General features: G+C 40.5%; 2 protein-coding genes across 2 annotated transcripts; both read right to left on the bottom strand.

Moving 5' to 3' along the window:
* Nucleotides 1–3,675: 3,675 nt before the first annotated feature.
* On the bottom strand, nucleotides 3,676–8,867 carry LOC101101549 (olfactory receptor 7A10-like). The gene has a single exon (XM_045047249.1). It carries the CDS (start codon nucleotides 7,052–7,054, stop codon nucleotides 6,095–6,097), a length of 960 nt encoding a protein of 319 aa, XP_044903184.1. The 5' UTR covers nucleotides 7,055–8,867; the 3' UTR covers nucleotides 3,676–6,094.
* A 9,501-nt stretch (nucleotides 8,868–18,368) lies between these two features.
* Nucleotides 18,369–20,702, bottom strand: LOC101101292 (olfactory receptor 7A17-like). Its single transcript, XM_045041539.1, has 2 exons — nucleotides 18,684–20,702; nucleotides 18,369–18,523 (listed from the first exon to the last, which is right to left on the bottom strand). The coding sequence occupies exons 1-2, from the start codon at nucleotides 19,284–19,286 to the stop codon at nucleotides 18,506–18,508; spliced, it is 621 nt and encodes a 206-aa protein (XP_044897474.1). The 5' UTR covers nucleotides 19,287–20,702; the 3' UTR covers nucleotides 18,369–18,505.
* Between the last annotated feature and the right edge of the window lie 675 nt (nucleotides 20,703–21,377).

Genomic DNA, 21,377 nt, shown 5'->3' with positions numbered 1-21,377 from the left:
CCCTGACGGGCAATCAAGCACCTCCCCTTTGTCTCTGGCTTTCCTCCACTCCCTGCTTCTATACTGTCCATGACCAAGCTGTCAGCTTGCCAGGCGGCACCTCCCTCCTGGGATTTATCTCAGATGGGGTTGTTTCCCAACACAGCACTTCTGAGGGACTGCAGGTTTGACCTGCTCAGACCCTCTGGGGAGAGTCTCATGGAGCAATGGCTGGGTGCCGGCCTGCACCTAGAAACATTCATGAGACCATGCTGATGCACATATCCAGAGACTGCGTCTGGCTGCAAGCCCGCACCAGAAAAAGTTTGTGTGATCATGTAGCAGCAGCATTTCAGGGATTATGGAAAATCACAACACACATCTGGTGCCAAGCTTCACCTTTAACGTCCTTGTTTCAACACCAATGAAAGAGGTCGTTCTCCAGGGTCTGCTGGGATCTTCACCTGTGGGGAGGCTGCACAGCCTCTACTGAATGTCCTACCAGCAAGGGAACCACCACTCCCCTTGTGACCCAAGAACCCCTCAGACCTTGCTCTCTACTCCTGGGGATTCGCCCTTCCCACCAGAACACCACCAGGTATTGAGCTGTGGAGTTTCAGAACTCCGCACTCCCTGTTTATAGAGTCTTAATGGAATTTAAACCCCCTCCTTTCTCCCTTTTTTGTCCATTCCCTTGGGGCTATTTCCACTCTTCCTTTCTATCTCCAGCTGCTTTGGAGGGGGTGTTGTGCTTTTCCCATGTCTCCCATGTGCTCTCCCTTGTCTCCATCCTCTCTTCACAAGCAAAAACAGCTCCCTGCCCTCTGCGGCTTCTCTCTCCCCCAGTTCACCACTCCGCACCACATAACTGCCCAGTTCTGTGTTCAGGTGGTGGAGATTGTTGTGTTAATCCTCAAATCAGTTTTCTAGGTGTGCAAGATGGTTTCGTGTTGATCTGGCTGCATTTCAGGGATGAGAGATGACAAAAAAAAAAAAAAAACTACCATGCTGTTCTGCCATCTTGGCCCCTCCCCCAAGCTGATCTGTTTTTCAACAACAACAACAAAAACAGAAATATAACCCAATGGAATACAAGGGAGTGCAGAAGTAAATTCAAATATATACAACTGAATGGTTTTTACATGTGTGTCAGGAAATTTCAATGACATATGCACAGCCTGTCCAAGAAATGGTGGTGGGAAACATGGATATCCACGTGCAAAAAGATGAAGTCGACCCTTCCAGCCACCATCTACCAGCATGACTCCAAGTGGGTCACGGACTGAAGCATAAGAAATATAACTGCAAGCACTTAGAAGAAAATACAGAAGTACATTTATATGACCCTGGATTTGACTATAATTTCCCAGATGTAACACCAAAAACACAGGCGATTAGAGAAAAAAGCATTTTAGCGAAATTAAAAATATTTGTACATTAGAGGGCACTATTTCCCAAGTGAAAAGACAACCAACAAAATGCAGAAAAGACTGGCAAATCGTATAGCTGGTAATGGATTAATATCCAAAATATATAAAGAATTTCAAAAATTCCACCAACCAAAAAAACACAAACAACTCAATTTTAAAAAGGCAATTTTAAAATTTAAATTCCAGTTACTTAACATACAGTATAATATTCATTTCAGGTGTACAATCGACTGACTCAATGCCTCCATAATAAAAACTTTTTTAAAAGATTAAAAAGAAAAAACAGTAAGTGTGGGCAATGATTTGGAGAAAAGAGAACCCTCTGATATTGTTGGTGGAAATAGAAACTGGAGTTGCCACTGCGGAAAAGAGTATAGAGGCTCCTTCAAGGCATAAATAAAGCCTCTCTGCAATCCAGTAATTGCACTACGGGGTCATTACCCCAAAAATATTTTTAAAAAATTCAAAGGGATACTTGCACCTCTATGCTTACAGCAGCATCATTTACAATATCCAAATTGTGGAAGCAGCTCATGTGTCCACCAACAGATGAATGAATAAAGAAGATGCGGTACGTACACACACACACACACACACACACACACACACACACAATGGAATATTTTTCAGCCAATAAAAAAAAACTGAAATCTTGCTTTTCAACCTTAGCATAAGCTAGAAGGTCTTATGCTAAATGGAATTAGTCATTCGGAGAAAAACAAATACCATATGCTTTCATTCATATGTGCAATTTAAGAAACAGTACAAATGAGCAAGGGGAAGAAAGGACAGAGAAAACGAGAAACAGACTCTTAACTATAGAGAACAAACTGATGGTTACCAGAGGGTGTTGAGGGGGCGGGGGGATGGGTGAAATAGGTGATGGGGATTAAGGACTGTCCTTGTCATGATGAGCACCGGCTGTTGTACAGAAGTGCCAAATCACTATATTGTACACCTGAAACTAATGTTACACTGTATGTTAACTGTACTGGAATTAAAATTTTTAAATAAATTTAAAAAAAATTGTTAAAAGAAAAAGAAAGCAATAGACTCAAATAGACACTTCTCCAAAGAAGATATAGGTATGGATATTTAGAGTCAAACATGACTAATCATTAGGGAAATGCAAATCAAACCCATAATGTGATACCACAACACACATACTAGAATGGCTATTTTTTTAAAACTAAACAGAAAATAGTTGTTGGTGAGGATAAGGGGAAATTGCAGCCCTGTGGTGCTTGCCAATGAGAATGAAAAGTGGCACAGCTAGTGTAGAAAAGATTGTGCCAGTTCCTTAAAATGTAAACATAGAATGATCATTTGGAGTTTCACTCCTGCTTATATACCTACTTATATGTCCCAAAATAATTTATTTTTATTTATTTTTAATTTTTTAATGTTTTTTTAGAGAGACAGACATGAGCAGGGGAGAGAGAGCAAGACCCGGAATCTGAAACAGGCTCCAGGCTCTGAGCTGTCAGCACAGAACCCGACCCAAGGCTCAAACCCACAAACCATGAGATCATGGCCTGAGCTGAAGGCTCAACCAACTGAGCCACCCAGGGTCCTCTGTCCCAATAGAATTTAGAGCAGTGACTAGAACAGATTTTTGTACACCAATTTTCAAAACACCTTTATTCACAGTATCCAAAATGTGGAGACAACCCAAATGTCCATCAAAAAACTCACGGATGAACAAAGTGTGGTGAACTCATACAGTAGAACATCATTCAGCCTTTAACATGAATGGGATTCTGACACAAGCTATAACTTGGGTGAATCTTACAAATATTATGCTACCTGAAACAAGCCGGCACAAACAGACCAATATTATACAATTACATGTATATGAGATACCTAGGGTAATCTCTTTAGGTAAACCTGAAGAGAAGGTAAGATGGTGGGACACAGGGGTTGGGCAGAGGGGCAATACGAATTTAGTATTTCAAGGAGACAGAAGTTCAGTTTGAGACAATGAGGACGTTCTGGAGATTGATAGAGGTGGTGGTTGCTCAACAGTGAGAAAGCACTTAATGACACAGAAGTATATTTCAAAATGTTTAACGTTTAATGTTTACTATTTATATGTATTTTCCCCTGAGAAAACAAGGATGAAAAAAAGAGTGACATATTTGACAAGAACTTCATGGGGGTCTGGGTGGCTCAGTCAGTTAGGCATCCAACTCTAGATTTTGACTCAGGTCATGATGTAACAATTTGTGACTTCGAGACCCACACTGGGCTCTGTGCTGGTAGAGTGAAGTCTGCTTGGGATTTTCTCTCTATCCCTCTCTCTGCACCTCCCAAACTTACTCTTTTTCTCTCTCAAAGTAAATAAATGAACTTAAAAAAAAAAAGAATTTCAGTTCCATAAAGGCTTAATGTGATATAGAGAAAGGAATCCAAAGTACAAGGAGACAAGTGCATGGTGATGGGTTTATCTTGTGAGATTCAATACCTCAACCACAAAGTACACTCAAACTAAGGAATCAGAGGACATGAAATTCATAAGGTCATTGAGAAATAGCTTGGGGAGGGCTATAATGTCTTCCTTGACAAGCTCTACAGAGCTTCTCCCTCATGTGATAGACTTACCATGGACATGCTGAAATTTAAATGCCTTTGTCCTGAGTTCAGCCCCTCCTAAATTGCCAGAGGCCATGTCAGCAGTCCAAAATGATTCTAGGTTTGTTATTCATAGTGTGTAAGAATTAACCACTCTCATCAACATTGGGGGAACCACATGGATTTTTGCAAAAGGAAAACTCATCATGGTGTCTCCAAGAAACAAAAATGATGAGCAGTTTACTAAGGGCCCATCGATTTGTGTAAGTAGAAAAATAAATAAAACAAAAACAAAACAAAAAAATAAAAAACCCACCTCCAATGATCATGAGGAAAAGATTGACCAGAGTCACCACAATAAAGGGTCATAATCTCTACCTATTGGTCCTGAGACTGTCCACCGGCCCAGATCCTCAATTGGTGTAACCATTTACACCTGGTGGAAGGCTGTAAAATGGCAACAATTGCTTTACATTTTCCTCCAAACCCAACCCAAAGGCTCTGAGGTGATAGCACAGGCTAGCTTATAATCATTCATGAGGACTGTGGTCTAAACTAAAATTGGCACCTTGCTATTGGGCAAAATGAGAGTAATGATACCGTGGAAACTGGCAAATGCTACAAGTAAGCTCTCTTCTTAATCTTTTGTTCTTATTTTCCACCTTTCTTCTTGCTTTCTGTTTCTTTTTGTCTTTGCTTCTGAGAGATAGTTCCATGAACATTTATCTGCATACTAGTGTTTGAAAGGACCTGTGGACCTTTAGCTGGAAAACTGTGAATCAGGTAATAGGAGATTACCATTATGGCTGACAATCCCAGTGGGGGCTTCTGGGGTCAGGTGATAAGGAGACATTTGTCTTAGTCTGTCTCACACAACACAGGTTAGGTCCTTGAGTGTATCCTGCTCACACTGCCTAATTTCGGGGATGCAGCATTAGAAAAGATGGCGGTGGCAATAGGCAGAGTAGCCATATTGTGTGTGAGATCTGTGAAGAGCCTATCACGGTAGGAGGTGCTGAGGGAAATCACAGGACAGCGTTGCTGCCTACCAAAACATTAAAGGAAAAATGATAATGCATCCCTGGGAAAATCACCAAGAATGACACCATCAAGGCCTGAAACATCAGCAGTTGCCATTTCTATTATCTTCACACCTCATTTATATTTAGGACTGTGTGAGGGGAAACTGAAGATTGCATAGCAAAGATGGATTATTGCAAACTAATCACAGAGGGTTCCAGGGGCCTCTGCTCTTGCAGATGTGATCTCCTTCCAAGGTGGATTGACATGAAGCCCTGGAAACTCATCTATCAATTCTGATATGTTCAATGGTTTTCCTCCAAAAGGAGATAATCTAATATATCTGTATATATATGAATATATACTATAAAGATAGTGCTTTAAACCCATAGCAAAGCATTTCACATTGACTTCAGTAGCTCCTCCTATCACATTAAAAGTACTCAATTTGCTATATTAGGTATATGTTCTTAAATATGGCAATCTTAAATATCGCAAACTAGGATGGCTCAGTTGGTTGACCATCCAACTTTGCCTCAGGTCATGATCTTGTAATTCATGGGTTTGAGCCTGCATTGTGCTGTGTGCTGACAGCTCAGAGCCTGGAGACTGCTTCTGATTCTGTGTCTTCCTCTCTCTCTCTGCCCCTACTCCCCCATCCCTCAAAAAATAAATAAACATTAAAAAAATTAAGACTCCATGGGATGAAGTTTAATGAGAGGCCTAAACAGTTTTAGAGAAATACAGAAGAGGGGTGTCTGGATGACTGAACCAATAGGCGCCCCACTCTTGATTTTGGTCCAAGTCATGATCTCAAATTTTCTGACATTGAGCCCCACTTCAGGCTCTGTGCTGATAGCATGGACATGGCTTGTGATATTCCCTCAATCTCTCTGACTCTCACCACTTGCTCTTACCCTCTCTCTCAAAATAAATGCCTTAAAAACTACCGAAGAAATACTTGTGCATAAAGTATGAAAAATTTCTAGCAACCGAATACTGTAGAAAGATAAACTGCAGACTGTCAGCTTCTGAACTGATACAAATATCATGATCTAGGTCTTCTAGGGTTTTAAGCCCTGTTACTCAAGTCTTTATCTTGAAACAAAGAATCCTATATGCAGACAATGTCTTCGGCTAAAGAGATTTCTCAGGGCTTGCTTGATGTCTCTGTTCCTGAGACCATAGATGAAGGGGTTCAACATGGGCGTCACCACCGTGTACATGACTGAGGCTATGGCACTTGCCCTGGAGTTTTGTGCAGCAGCAGAACTCAGATACACCCCAAGGCATGTGCCATAGAACAAAGAGACCACTGAGAGGTGAGACCCACACGTGGAAAATGCTTTATACTTGCCCCTCACTGATGAAATTCTCAAAATGGAAGTGACAATTCTAGAGTAAGAAGAAAGGATGCCAGTGAGTGGAACAACACCCAGAAGTCCACTTGACAAATACATCACCAGGTCATTGAGGAACGTATCAGAGTAAGCAAGTTGGATCACCTGCTTAAGTTCACAGAAAAAGTGAAGGATTTCCAGCTCTGTGCAAAAGGAGAGTCGCAAAATCAGTAAGTCAAGTAATAGAGAGTAAAAAACACCCAATAACCAGCATACCAGGAGCAGGATGCCACAGAACTTGGGGTTCATGATGACCATGTAGTGCAGTGGCTGACAGATGGCCACAAACCGGTCATAGGCCATCACTGTCAAGAGTATGTTATCTAATACTCCAAAAAGCATGAAAAAGTACATCTGGCTGAGGCAGCCTTCATAGGTGATCACTTTGCTCTGCGTCTGGATGTTCAGCAGCATCTTTGGGACGGTGGTGGAGGTGAAACAGATGTCTGAAAAGGACAGGTTGGAGAGGAAGAAGTACATGGGCGTGTGGAGGCGGGAGTCCGTGATAATGGCCAGGATCATGAGTAGGTTCCCAGTGAAGGTGACCAGGTACATGGACAGGAACACCCAAAAGAGAAGTGACTGCAGCCCCCCCTCATCTGAGAGTCCCAGGAGAATAAATTGTGTGACACAGGTTTGATTTCTTTCTTCCATGTAACTGATGAAAACAGCTGGAACAGAGACAAGAACATTGTAAAGACACCAGCAGTGATCACAGTATTGAAAGAAATGCTTCGTTTTCAACACACTTCACTCATTAATTCTTACACATTCCCTACCAATCTAGAATATGTACCAGAAAATTTCAGGGACTCTCAAATGCTCCATGTTTTCCATGAGTCTGAAACTGTTCACAATTCTTGTTCTGAATCAAAACAATTTCAGAGCAATGTTCTCCATAAATTTCCTGAGATCTTTTTTTTCCCCCAACAAAATTTAACAAAAATATCTTGTAACAAGTAATGTTGAAAGCATTACAAAAAGTAGTGATGGGTGTTTGCCCTTAACAACACTGAGTCTTAGATGTTTATGTGTGTGAAGAGGGAGGAATAGAATATTAATAAATGAACAAATGATGTTTTAAGTGGTGGTTACAACTAATAAGTAAAATAATTCAGGAAAAATTAGTCTAAGTAGAAGGGAAACTTGCCAATGTGTCAAGTCGATCAGGGGTTTCTGACCTAGAAAACTAAGGGATATATGAACCTTCCCAATTACTTTGAGAAAACCAGTTAAGCCAGAGAAATCGAATATGCAAAGGCCTTCAGTCAAGAGCTCACCTGAAACCATCAGGCAACATCAAAGAAAAAGTTGTGAGCAGAGCAGGTAACACAATGGGAGCACGTGTTGGATGCAAACAAGAGAGAAGAGCTCAAGGCCTCCTGCATCTTTAGAAACATTCTAAGGCAGTGGACACTACCGTTCAGTGTCGTTTTTATATTTATATGTTATATATAATGTCTGTCTACAACACGATACATTTTATGTAATGTATACTAATGGAACATAATTCATTCCTCCATAATTCTCTGTCTTTCTCTCTACCTTTACTCTAGGTCTCCAGTTGGTGTAATTTCTGTAGTTTTTACCTCATAAGACAGCTTCAGCTTGCTACAAATGCTTAATATGTGTGTACTTCACTAATAAATTCTCTTTGTTCTACACACACACACACACACACACACACACACACACACACACGTGGGTAGGGAAAGCAACAGAGAGAGAGTTCTCCATTATTGTGGTACCGTATACTCTTGCAGCTGAAGCACAACTTTTTAGAAATCATGGGACAGGCTACGCCATTAGTCAAAGAGTTTCTTTCTCTGATGAGAACTGCATTTTGTTGTAGCCATTCCAGTAGAGTAGTCACGGCTACGAATCACGAGAACCACCCAGAATTAGAAGAATTACCATTAATCTTTCTCAACTGCTTCCAAAAAATTCAAATGGGAAGCACTTCCTACTTTAATTGTTCAGGCCACCACTGCACTGTACCAAAGCCAAGAAGAGGCACTGCAAGAAAAGAAAAGTACAAAATGATATTCCCAAAGAATATTTATGTGAAAATCTTCGACTAAATAGTACTAATTCAAGCATAGCAGCCTTTGATCATGATGTAGAAAAAGATTATGCATCCTGACCAAGTGGGATTTATTCCTGGAAGGCAAGGATGGTTTAACTAATAAATCTCCCTTGGTGTAATACGACAGGTTGACAAAAAAAAGGATAAAAGCATATGATTATCTCAACATATGGTAAATAAAACGTGACAAAATGGTGCATACCTTGATAGTAATAACAGTCTGGAAACTGAACAGAAGGATAGTTCCACAACACGAAATAGGTCATATATGAAAACCCACCTCTAAAATCCTTCTCAACAGTGAAACACGAGAGCAACCGCTAAGATAAGGCAAGAGAAGCATGTCTGTTTCATACCTTTTATGCAACATGGCATTGCATGTTCCAGACAGAGCAACTAAGCAAAAAAAGAAAGAAAAGTAAAAGGAAACAAAAGGCATCAAAATTAGAATGGAAGATGTAATATGATTTCTCTTCACAAAGAAGGTGATCTTATTTTTTAAAAAAAGATAGCATTCAAAACAAGAAAAACTGTTGGAGTAATAAACGAATTCAGCACTTTTGCAGAGTGTAATCAAAGCAAACATAAAACTCAGGTGGCTGATGGAATCCTAGAATGGAGTGGATCATGTGGAAAATAAACAATCTAACTCTATTACAATTGTATGAGACAATCTCAGTGAAACAGGAGGGCAAAAAGAAGTGCAGAAAAACAAGATCTGGGGAAAAAGAAAAGACCATAAAACCGGACATAAAAGAAATTGCACAGAAGCACTGCTCTACACTTGATAAAATGCATCCCGTGGGGTATTGTTAACGATGTTAACTGCACATGTTAACTGAAGTTGAGCATGTAAGGAAATGGAGAGTAAATGGTGGGAATGAGGTATCACATGTGATGTGGTATTTTACATGTAAGCAAGGTGGTATAGCTCTTATAATCCTTTGGTGATTAGAGTTGGTGCCATCAGTATGAACTTGCTTTAGCTTATATAAAAATACAGAGGGTTACATATAGACTCATGTATGGATGTCTGCATATACACAGAGTAGTAAGCACTCCTGTGTCCTTGCCAGGTCAATTGAGGACATATAGAGACCCTGGTAGCAATAAGCCACCAGACACCAAGATCTTGAATCTCATCCCATGATCCAATAAAATAAAACAGGGCTCCTCGCAGAAATGACTGCTTGTAGGGCTCAGAGGAAAATACAGTAAGCTCAAGTTGAAGCACCTTTTCCTGTAAGACTGCTACCCCCAATAGTCAAGAATGATAGGGACATGTCAGCTAACTGAAGAAGCTCCCCAGTGCAAAGTAAGGCCAATTAGAGCACCAAAATAAAGTAGTATTGAGTTATAACCCAGGGCATATAATGTAAATACTTGAAAAATAAATATGGAAGCCACAATATCAAGTGCAGAAGAAAACCAATGATTTACAGAAATATTCTACTCTTAAGGAGGTGTGTGAGATAACTCACCCTACTTTAAGATGGGGCTGCATAGAAAGTCACTACAGGAGGACAGTATGGAAAGAAAGGACAAAGAGAAATCTGACAAACCCTGTCACAGCCGGCATCAATAGCAACCCCAATGAGAAATAGTCATGTTGACAGTGTGCACCTTTGATGCCACGAGATGAACATGGCAGTTTCCCTCTCTGGTCTTCCGGTCCAAATTCCACAGTCCCAGTATAGTCAGGAAAAAGAGAATAATAAGGTGTGTCCAAAAGGAGATTATTTTACAGAACACCTGACCAGTAGTCCTCAGAACTATCAATCACTTCAATCATAAAGCAAGCCTGAGACACAGTCACTATGTGTGGAGGCTCAGGAGATAAGAGAATTGAAACTAACATGTGGAAGAGATAGGCTGTGATCAAAACAGCAGACACTGGGGAGGGAGCTTATGATAACTCCCTGATCTATCACAGCAAATCGTTTCTGTAAATGTACAACTGTTAAAATATTAAAGGGGATAAAAAATGAGAGTTATTAATGAAATGCAAAGCTTTGGAAGCACTGAGCTCTGAGCGTGAAGAGCTCCAGGCTCCATTATTTGCTGTGTCTAAGCAGTATCACTGCTGTCGCTTTCCATCAATAAAATAAAATAATGATACCACAGAAATAGTTTGGGAAACATTTCAATAACTTGATGACTATAGATATCTGGCATTGTTTCTAGTAAACATTTAAGAATGAATAAAAAAAATCCATCTGAGGTTTTGTATCCACGATTGCCACCCCCTCAGAGACCCGTCTTGCCTCCCCTCTCACACTCATGGTGCCATTTGTATCTCTAAATATGCTTCTCACACCCTGAATGCAGCAATAATTTTTTCCTCACAATACTGGGCCATTTTTACATGGAGAGTACCTGTTCATAGTTAATCCCCTGACATAAGGCCTGCACATACTCTTTACTAATTTCAGAGTTAAATTTCAACCCTCCAGCCAAAACATACATTTCTTTGGTCATCTGACTGATGCCTACCCAGCCAGGCTTCTATGGGTTCATTTTGCAGATTGTAGACCCTGCTCCTGATTGTTGGTGAGACAGTAAGGAGTATTTCTAATAACAGCAACACAACTTCCGCTTTACTTCATCTCTAAATTTCCCCCTCTGCTGTTTCTCCCTGGACTTCTCACCTCCCTTGTCCCTTGGAAGGACCCCAACACTAACGTCAAGGCTAAGTACCTATAAGCTTGTCTATGAAGTGTTCACTGACTCCCATGAAAGAGTCCTCTTTTTGAAAACAATTAAGAATAAAATAAATAGTCAACTTTGGGGGATCTGCTTCCCCAGATTTCAATGCAATTTCATATTATAACATTAATTTATTTTTACATCTCTCATTCTGTTTCTACAGTGAGTATCTTGAGAAAAGAAATACTGTTGTAGTCATTTATTTAGTCCCAGAATACATGGTACTGTCTACCATACATAAGTTTCTGAAAAAATGTTTCTTGAATGACTGCTATTAACCACTGTTTCAATAACAATAGTCACTCCCAACAATGGAAGAAGCAGCAATAAAAACAGAGGAAAGACTGCTGAGAGATGAAGGCCCACTGATAAAGCACTAACCTTGGAGGAGACAGATCAGGGAGAAATGGTTTGGTGTATCCAGAGTTACCCTCCATAATCAAAGCCTCATGAGCAGGGCTTGATATTACTAAACTCTTCTTAATTTATTGTCCCTGTTGAGGCCCCCAAAATAACTACTGATACAAGGGGACTCTCCCATCATAACTCATTTCCCCAGGACTTCTGAAGAGGCCAAGGCTCACCCAGATGTTAGCACAGAACAGCAGGAGATCAATGACCCAGTCTCTCCCATGGATGAGTGATGTGGTTGGAAGTTATATCCTTAGGAAGGGAAAAGACATGGCCCCACTCATGAAGGTTCTGGAGGACACAGCTATGTGTTCATATCACCTGAGGTTACAAGAGTTGACTTCATGGGTGCAGCAAAGGCATTTTAATTTCTGTAGCTGTAGGGAATGAATTCCCATGAGTCTCATTAATGAGATATTCTTTTGTCTCTCTTCCCTTTATAAGACTTGGGTCTCTAGCTCTAGGAGAGAAAAGAAGAATGCAAACTTATCCCATTGTTGGTATGGGGACACAGACTTGGCATTCCCAGATTGTCTCTTATCCCATTTTAACTCTCTTATCCCAGAAGGAGGTGCTCTGTCTTTAGAGGTTCTCATTAATAAGCCATAGCCACTGTAGTAACTATCCAATTTTGGTTTTGAAGAATTCTGTGTATCCTAAATCTCTTCTTTCTCCCATCTGTACCCCTTCTGTTAGCTCACAATCATGGAACCCCCAGGCCCCGCAGTGCTTCTCTTTTCTTCCTGTTTCTCATTCTCCTTCAATGTGGGCAATATCTTTTTAACATCACTTGACCATTTGCTTTTGGGCATCCTCTCAACCGCGCATTAGCAGCTGTGGGGCAGTAGGCACTAAGCAAAGTGGTAGGAGGAAGACAAGTGTAAGAAGGGTCCCTTCTATTGAGGAGCTCACAGTCTCAACAGGACAAGAAACATAAAAAATAAATGCAAATTTGCCATTTGCAGTGACGTGGATGGAGGTCGAATGTATTATGCGAACAGAGATAAGAATCCGAGAAAGACAACTACCACATGATTTCGCTCATATTGGAATTGAATTAACAAAACAAATGAATGTGTGTGAAGGGGGAAGGAGGAGAAAGGGAAAGAGACCACAAGAGACAACAATAGTCAGATGGAGGAAGGTGGGAGGAAGATGGGCTAGATGAGTGTTGAGTTAAGGAGAGCACTTTCAATGAGCACCCGGTGCTGTATGGAAGTGATGAATTACTGAATTCTCCTCCTGAAACCAGTATTGCACTCTATGTTAACCACCTAAAATATAAATTTGAAAATAAAATAAAACATACATGAATGAACTACCCTGAAGGGGCACTGACACATGAGAAAAAGGATACAACCCTAGTCAACTTTTCCAGAAGAGTTGAGTGAAGTCCGCACAAACAAGCTTCTCTTTGTCCCAACTCTTGATGAGGGAGAAAGGGATAAGGCACTCCAAGAGGAAGTATCTGGGCAGCCAATGTGGGAAATACTTCATACTTGCTGGCCAATAATCAGGGGGCAAGTATGACAATTCAAACATGACCCTGAGCAGTTAGCCTGCAGAGAGCAGAGATGCTTGTACTTTTGCTACAGGTTTGACACATACTTATGAAAATAGTGGAGTTTCAGTGCAGATTTCATGATGAGATGTCGAGGATCAAGTTCTCCCTGTGGAAAACTCACCATACAATCAGGTTAGACACAGACTCTTGATATGACAATAGTCAAAAAAAAATGTAGATGGAAAAATAGGGAAGGAATGGACACTTTTAAAAGGTGAAAAGATATAATAAAGTATTATGTAAGAATGCAATTGGATGGACCTAGAAGACAGAGTGCCGAGTGAAATGAGCCAGCCAGAGAAAGACAAATACCATTTGATGTCACTCATATGTGGACTATAAGAATTAAAAGAAAGGACCAAACAAGAAAAGACAGACATAAACACAGACTCTTTAACACAGAAAACAAACAGGTGGTTGCAAGAGGGAATGTGGGTGGGGATGGGTGAGATAGATGAAGGTATTAAGAATACGCTGATGTCCATGAGCACTGAACAGTGTATAGAATTGTTAAGCATTACATTGTACATGTCAAATTAATACAACACTTGTAAATTATACCTCAATATAAATAATGCCCAGGGAAGGGAGAAAATATGGTTTTCAGATTTACCACATTATAATTTCAAACTGGTCTGTTTTCAACAACAGTGACAAAAACAGAAATATAACTCAATGGAAAACGAGGGGCCCCTGAAATAAACTCAAATATGATGATTGAATGATTTTTGCTAAGAGTGCCAGGACAGTTCAGTAGTAAATAGACAGCCTTTTCAAGTCATGGTGATGGAAAACCTGGGTATCCCCATGCAAAAAGATGAAGCTAATCCTTCTGTCCACCATCTACCAACATGACTCGACATGGATCACAGGCTGAAGCATAAGAAATATACCTATAGGCACTTAAAAGAAAATACAGAGGTACATCTTTATGACACTAGATTGGACAAAGATTTCCTGCTTAGAACACCAAACACACAGGCAATTAGAGAAGCAATTATTTTGGCAGAATTAAAATTTTTGTGCATGAAAGGGCACACAGTAAAAAGGCAACCAACAAAACGGAAAAAAGATTGACAAAGCACATACCTGGTAACAGATTAATATCCCAAATATGTAAATATTTTCAAAAATTCCACAGCAAAAAAACCCAAACAATTCAATTTTAAAAAGCCAATCCTTTTGGGGTGCCTGAATGGCTCAGTCAGTTAAGTGTCCAACTTCGGCTCCGGTCATGATCTCATGGTTTGTGAGTTCGAGCCCCGCATCAGGCTCTGTGCTGTCATCTTGGAGCCTGGAGCCTACTTCAGATTCTGGGTCTTCCTCCCTGTCCCTTCCCCGCTCATTCTCTCTCTCTCTCTCTCTCTCTCTCTCTCTCTCTCTCTCTCTCTCCCTCTCAAAAAGAAATAAACATTAAAAAAAAATTTTAACGAAATCCTTTTATTTAAATCCCAGTTACTTAATATACATTGTAATATTAGTTTCTGGTGTACTATACAGGGATTCAATGCTTCCATAATAAAAAAAAGTTAAAAATTTTTAAAAAATAGAAACAACCAGTGTGAGTAATGGTTTGGGGAAAAAAAGGGAACCCTCTGGTATTGTTGGTGGGAATCAAAACTGGAGCCGCTACTCTGGAAAAGAGTATAGAGGTTCCTTCAAGGCATCAATAAAGCCTCCCCACAATCCAGTAATTGCACTACTGGGTCATTACCCAAAACATACCAAAAAAAAATTCAAAGGGACACTTGCACCTCTATATTTATAGTAGTATCATTTGCGATAACCAAAGGGTGGCAGCAGCCCAAGTGTCAACCAATATGTGAATGAATAAAGAAGATACGGTACATGTAGACACACGATGGAATATTTTTCAGCCAGTGAAAACAAAAATGACATCTTGCCTTTGGCATCAGGTCCACGGAGCTAGAGAGTATTACTAAACGAAATCAGCAATTCAGAGAAAGACAAATACCGTAGGAGTTCACGCACATGTGGAATTCAAGAAACAATACAAATGAGCAAAGGGAAAAAAGGCAAACCAAGAAACAGACTCTTAACTATATAGAGAACCAACTGATAGTTACCAGAGGGTGATGCGTGGGGGATGGGTGAAGTAGGTGATGGGGATTAAGGAGTGTCCTTGTCATGATGAGCACCGGGTGTTGTACGGAAATGCTGAATCACTATATTGTACACCTGAAACTAGTATTACACTGTATGTTAACTGTACTGGAATTAAAATTTTTAAATAAATTTAAAAACAAAAGTAATGGTGAAAGAAAAAGAACATGGACTATGGACTCAAATAGACACTTCTCCAAAGAAGATCGAGGCATGGCTACTTAGACGCACAACATGACTAATCATTAGGGAATGCAAATCAAACCTACAATGTGATTATAGTATAGTATAATGGGTACTAGAATGTCTATTGTTAAAACCCAAAACAAAAAATAACTGTTGGTGAGGATAAGGAGAAACTTCAACCTGGTGGCACTTGCTGATGCCAATGAAAGGTGGCACAGCTACCGTAGAAAAGATTGTGCCAGTTCCTCAAAGTGTAAACATAGAATGATCACCTTTGTTCACAGTCACCAAAATGTGGAGACAGCCTGAATGTCCATCAACAAACTCACGGATGAACAAAGTGTGGTGAACACATAGAGTGGAACATCATTCAGCTTTTACAATGGGTGGATTCTGGCACAGGCTACAACTTGGATGAACCTCACAAACATTAGGCTAACTGAAAGAAAGCCGGCACAAAAGTACCAATATTATAAAATTACACATATATGAGATACCTAGAGTGAACAGTTTTAGAGACAGAGGGTAGGGTGGTGGGAGACACGGGCTGGGCAGAGGGGCAATACAAACTTAATATTTCAAGTAGACAGAGGTTCATTTTGAGAATATGAGACAGTTCTGGAGGTGGATAGAGGTTGCTCAACTGTGGGAAAGTACTTAAGGCCCCATAAGTATATTTCAAAATGTTTAAAATAAAAATGTTATGTATATTTCACCCTGACCACAAAAAAAAAGATGAAAAAAAGAGAGACATACTTTAAAAGAATTTCAGGGGTGCCTGGGTGGCTCAGTCTGTTAGGCATTCAACTCTTGATTTTGGCTCAGGTCATGATCTAACAATTTGTGAGTTTGAACCCCCTATCAGGCTCTGCACTAGCAGAGTTTAGCATTTCCACGCAAAAATATAATGGGCAGCTTACTAAGGGCACATCCGATTTGTGTAACTAAAAATATAAGCTAACCAAAACCAAGAAATAAAAATAAAAAAACACCATCTCCAATGATCATGAAGAAAAGATTGACCTGAGTCACCACAATGAAGGGTCATAATCTCTACCGGACTATCAGTCCTGAGTATGTTCACTGCCCAGATCTTCGATTGATGGAACCATTTACACCTGATGGAGGGCTGTAAAATGGCAACAAATGCTTTACATTTCCTCCAAACCCAACCCAAAGGCTCTGAGATGATGGCACTGGCTAGCTCATAATGGTTCATGAAGACTGTGGTGTCAACTAAAATTGACACCTTGATATTGGGCAAGATGAGAGCAATTATCCCATAGAAACTGGCAAATGTTAAGAAGAGTAAGCTGTCTTCTTAATCCTTTCTTCTCATTTTCTTCCTTTCTTCCTGCTTTCCCTGTTTCTTTTCGTCTTTGCTTCTGAGAGACAGTTCCATGAACAGTTATCTGCATACTAGTGTTTGGAGGGACGTGTGGACGTTTCGCTGGAAAATTGTGAACCAGGTAATAGGAGATTACCGTTATGGCTGACAATCCAAGTGGGGGCTTCCGGGGTCAGGTGATAAGGAGACATTCGTCTAACTCTGTCTCACACAACACATGAGTGTATCCTGCTCACACTGCCTAATTTCTGGGATGTAGCATTAGAAAAGATGGCGGTGGCAGTAGGCAGAGTAGCCATATTGTGTGTGAGATCTGTGAAGAGCCTATTAGAGTAGGAGGTGCTGAGGGAAATCACAGGACAGCGTTGCTGCCTACCAAAACATTAAAGGAAAAATGATAATGCATCCCTGGAAACCACCAAGAATGACACCATCAAGGCTGGAAAAATCAGGAGTTGCAATTCTATTACCTTCACACTTCATTTATGTTTTGGACTGTGTGCAGAAAAACTGATTGCGTCCTGAAGGTGGATTATTGTAAACTAATCACACAGGGTTCCAGTTGCCTCTGCTCTTGTAGATGTGATTGCCTTCCAAGCTAGATTGACATAAAACCCTGGAAACTTGTATACAACCTCTGATATGTTCAAAGATTTTCTTCCAAAAGCAGAGACGTTAACAAATACCTGCTTTCAACCCAAAGAAGAAGCATTTCACATTTGCTCCACTGCTTTTCCTATCACATTATAAGTATTCAATTTGCTGTATTATGTCTGTGTTCTTAAATATCCATGCAATGGGGGCACGTGGTAGCGCAGTTGGTTGAGCGTCGACTTTGGCTCAGCTCATGATCTCACAATTCATGGTTTAAAATCCTGCGTCTTGCTCTGTGCTGACAGCTCAGAGCCTGGAGCCTGCTTCTGATTCTGTGCCTCCCTCTCTCTCTGCCCCTCCCCCACTACGCTGTCTCTCTCTGTCTCTCTGTCTCTCTCTCTCTCACTCTCACACAAACACACACACACACACACACACACACACACACACACACACATCCACACACAGAATATGAATAAACAACAAAAAATATTTTTAAACCCATGCAATGGAATTTAATGGGAGGTGTAAAAACGTTTGAAAATGCAGAAGACAGGTGCCGGGGTGGCTCAGTCAGTTGAGCGTCCAACGCTTGATTTCACTTTACCTCAAGATCTCATGCTTTCTGAGATTGAGCCCCACTTCAGGTTCTGCGCTGACAATATGGACACAGTATAGGATATATCTTCAATCTGTATCTGCTCCTCCCACACGCTCTTGCTCCCTCTCTCTCAAAATAAATAAATAAACTTTAAAAAATTTCAGAAGAAATGTTGCTTATAGTGTATGAAAAACTTTTAGCAACTGAATACTGTAGAAAGATAAACTGCAGACTGTCAGCCTCTGAACTGATACAAATATCATGATCTAGGTCTTCTAGGGTGTTAAGCCCTGTTATTCATAACTTTATCTTAAAACAAAGAATCCTATATGCAGAGAACGCCCCTCTGCTAAAGAGTTTTCCCAGGGCTTGCTTGATGTCTCTGTTCCTCAGACCATAGATGAAGGGGTTCAACATGGGCGTCACCACCGTGTACATGACTGAGGCTATGGCACTTGCCCTGGAGTTTTGTGCAGCAGCAGAACTCAGATGCACCCCCAGGCCTGTAGCATAGAACAAAGAGACCACTGAGAGGTGAGACCCACACGTGGAAAATGCTTTATACTTGCCCCTCACTGATGAAATTCTCAAAATGGAAGTGACAATTCTAGAGTAAGAGAACAGGATGCCAGTGAGTGGAACAACACCCAGAAGTCCACTTACCAAATACACTGCCAGGTCATTGAGGAACCTATCGGAGCAAGCAAGTTGGATCACCTGCTTAAGTTCACAGAAAAAGTGAAGGATTTCCAGCTTTGTGCAAAAAGAGAGTCGCAAAATCAGTAAGTCAAGTAATAGAGAGGCAAGAACACTCAGTATCCAGGATCCCAGGAGCAGGATGCCACAGAACTTGGGGTTCATGATGACCATGTAGTGCAATGGGTGACAGATGGCCACGAACCGGTCATAGGCCATCACTGTCAAGAGAAAGTGGTCTAATCCTCCAAAAAGCATGAAAAAGTACATCTGACTGAGGCACCCTTCGTAGGAGATCGCTCTGCTCTGTGTCTGGATGTTCAGCAGCATCTTTGGGATGGTGGCAGAGGTGAAACAGATGTCTGAAAAGGACAGGTTGGAGAGGAAGAAGTACATGGGCATGTGGAGGCGAGAGTCCGTGATAATGGCCAGGATCATGAGTAGGTTCCCAGTGAAGGTGACCAGGTACATGGACAGGAACGGCCAAAAGAGCAGAGACTGCTGTTCCCCCTGGTCTGAGAGTCCCAGGAGGATAAATTCTGTAACATGAGTTTGATTTCTTCCTTCCATGTAACTGATGAAAACAGCTGGAACAGACAAGATCCTTGTAAAGGCATCAGCAGTGATCAAAGAATGAAAAGAAATGCTGTGTTTTCAACATGATGCACTCATTAATTCTTACACATTCTCTACCAACCTAGAATACGTACCAGAAAATTTCAGGGACTCTCAAATGCTCCATGTTTTCTGTGAGGCTGAAACTGTTAGCAGTTCTTGATCCAAATAAAAAAACATAATTCAAAACAATGTTCTCCTCCATAAATTTCCTGAGACTTTTTTATTCACCCAACAAAATTTAACAAAATACCTTGTGACAAGTTTGGTTGAAAGCATTGCAAAAAGTAGTGATGTGTGTTTGAACTTAACAAGACTTAGTATTAGGGGTGTGTGTGTGTGTGTGTGTGTGTGTGTGTGTGTGTGTGTCAGAGGGAGGAGTATAATATAAATAAATGAATCAATGATGTTTCAAATGGTGGTTACAACTAATAAGGAAAATAATTCAGGACAAAGGAGTTCTAAGTAGAAGGGAAACCTGTCATTGTATCATGTCTAATCAGGGGCTTCTGAGCTGGAAAACCAAGGGATATGTGACCCATGTGTATAACTTTGAGAAAACCAGTTAAGGCAGACAAATTGCATATGCAAAGACCTTGAGTCAAGAACTCACCACAAATCATCAGGCAACATCAAAGAGAACGTTGTGAGCAGAGCAGGTAACACAACAGGAGTAGGAGTTGTATGTAAATAAGAGAAGAACTCAAAAACTCCTGTATCTGTGGAAACATTCTAAGGCACTGGACACTACAGTTATATATGTTATATATGATGTCTGTCTACAACAGGATACATTTTATGTAATGTAAGCAAATGGAACATAACTCATTTCTCCATAATTCTCTTTCTCCCTTCCCTTACTCTAGGTCTCCAGTTGGTCTAAATTCTGCATTTTCTATTGCATAAGACAGCTTCAGGTTGCTGTAAATACTTAACGGGTGTGTACTACATTGATAAGTTCTCTTTGATCTATACACACACATACACACACATGTGGCTAGGGAAAGAGACAGAGAGAGTTCTCCATTATTGTGGTACTACTGTGTATTCTTGTAGCTGAAGCACACTTTTTAGAAAGCAGAGGACAGGCTACACCATAAGTCAAAGAGATTCTTTCTCCTAGCAGAATTACAGTTTGTGATTGTAGGCTTTCCACTGTGAAAGTAGGCTTTCCAGTGGAGTAGTCATGGTTAAGGTACACAAGAACCACACAGAATTAGAAGAATTAACATCAATCTTTGTCAGTGTCTTCCAAAAAAAAAAATCAAATGGGAAACACTTCTTACTTTATTCCATCAGGCCAGCATTGCACTGATACCAAAGCCATGAAAAGACATTGCAAGAAAAGTACACAACAATATTCCCAAGGAATATACATGTGAACATATTCCAGCAATGCAGCCTTTGATCATGGTGTAGAAAAGGATTATGTATCATGACCAAATGGCATTTATTCCAGTAAGGCAATAAAACTCCCTCAGTGTAATACACCATATTAACAGAAAAAGGGTAACATAAGTATGTCCACAGATGGTAAATAAAATGTGGCAAAATGGAGCATTCCTTAGACTGACAGCATTCAAGTAACTAAGAATAGAAGGAAACTTCCACAACACGAAATAGGTCATATATGTAAACCCACCTGTAAAATAGTTCTGAAAAGTGAAACACTGAGAGTGACCCCTAAGATAAGGCAGGATAAGCATGTTTGTTTTCATACCTTTATATACAACGTGGTATAATGCAGGTTCCAGACAGAGCAACTCGCCAAAAAAAGGAAAGAAAAAGAAAGAAAGAAAAGGATCAAAATTAGAATGGAAGGAGTAATATGATTTCTCTTTAAAAGAAATTGATTTTATTTAAAAAAAATTGGGGGACTCAGAGGGGAAGATGGCAGCATAGGAGGACGCTGGGCTCACCTCGTCCTGCTGATCGCTTAGATTCCACCCACACCTGCCTAAATAACCCAGAAAACTGCCAGAAGACTAGCAGAACAGACTCTCCAGAGCCAAGTGTAGACAAGAGGGTAGGAAGGGCAGAGAGGCG

The sequence above is a fragment of the Felis catus genome, chromosome A2, assembly GCF_018350175.1.
Source record: "Felis catus isolate Fca126 chromosome A2, F.catus_Fca126_mat1.0, whole genome shotgun sequence".
Classification (NCBI taxonomy): domain Eukaryota; kingdom Metazoa; phylum Chordata; class Mammalia; order Carnivora; family Felidae; genus Felis; species Felis catus.
The sequence above is the reverse complement of the archived record's forward strand: the minus strand, read 5'-3'. Positions and strand labels throughout refer to the sequence as shown.

Coding starts and splice junctions, on each gene's coding strand:
- LOC101101292 (XM_045041539.1), bottom strand. CDS start 19,286: ATGGAAGGAAGAAATCAAACTCATGTTACAGAATTTATCCTCCTGGGA.
- LOC101101549 (XM_045047249.1), bottom strand. CDS start 7,054: ATGGAAGAAAGAAATCAAACCTGTGTCACACAATTTATTCTCCTGGGA.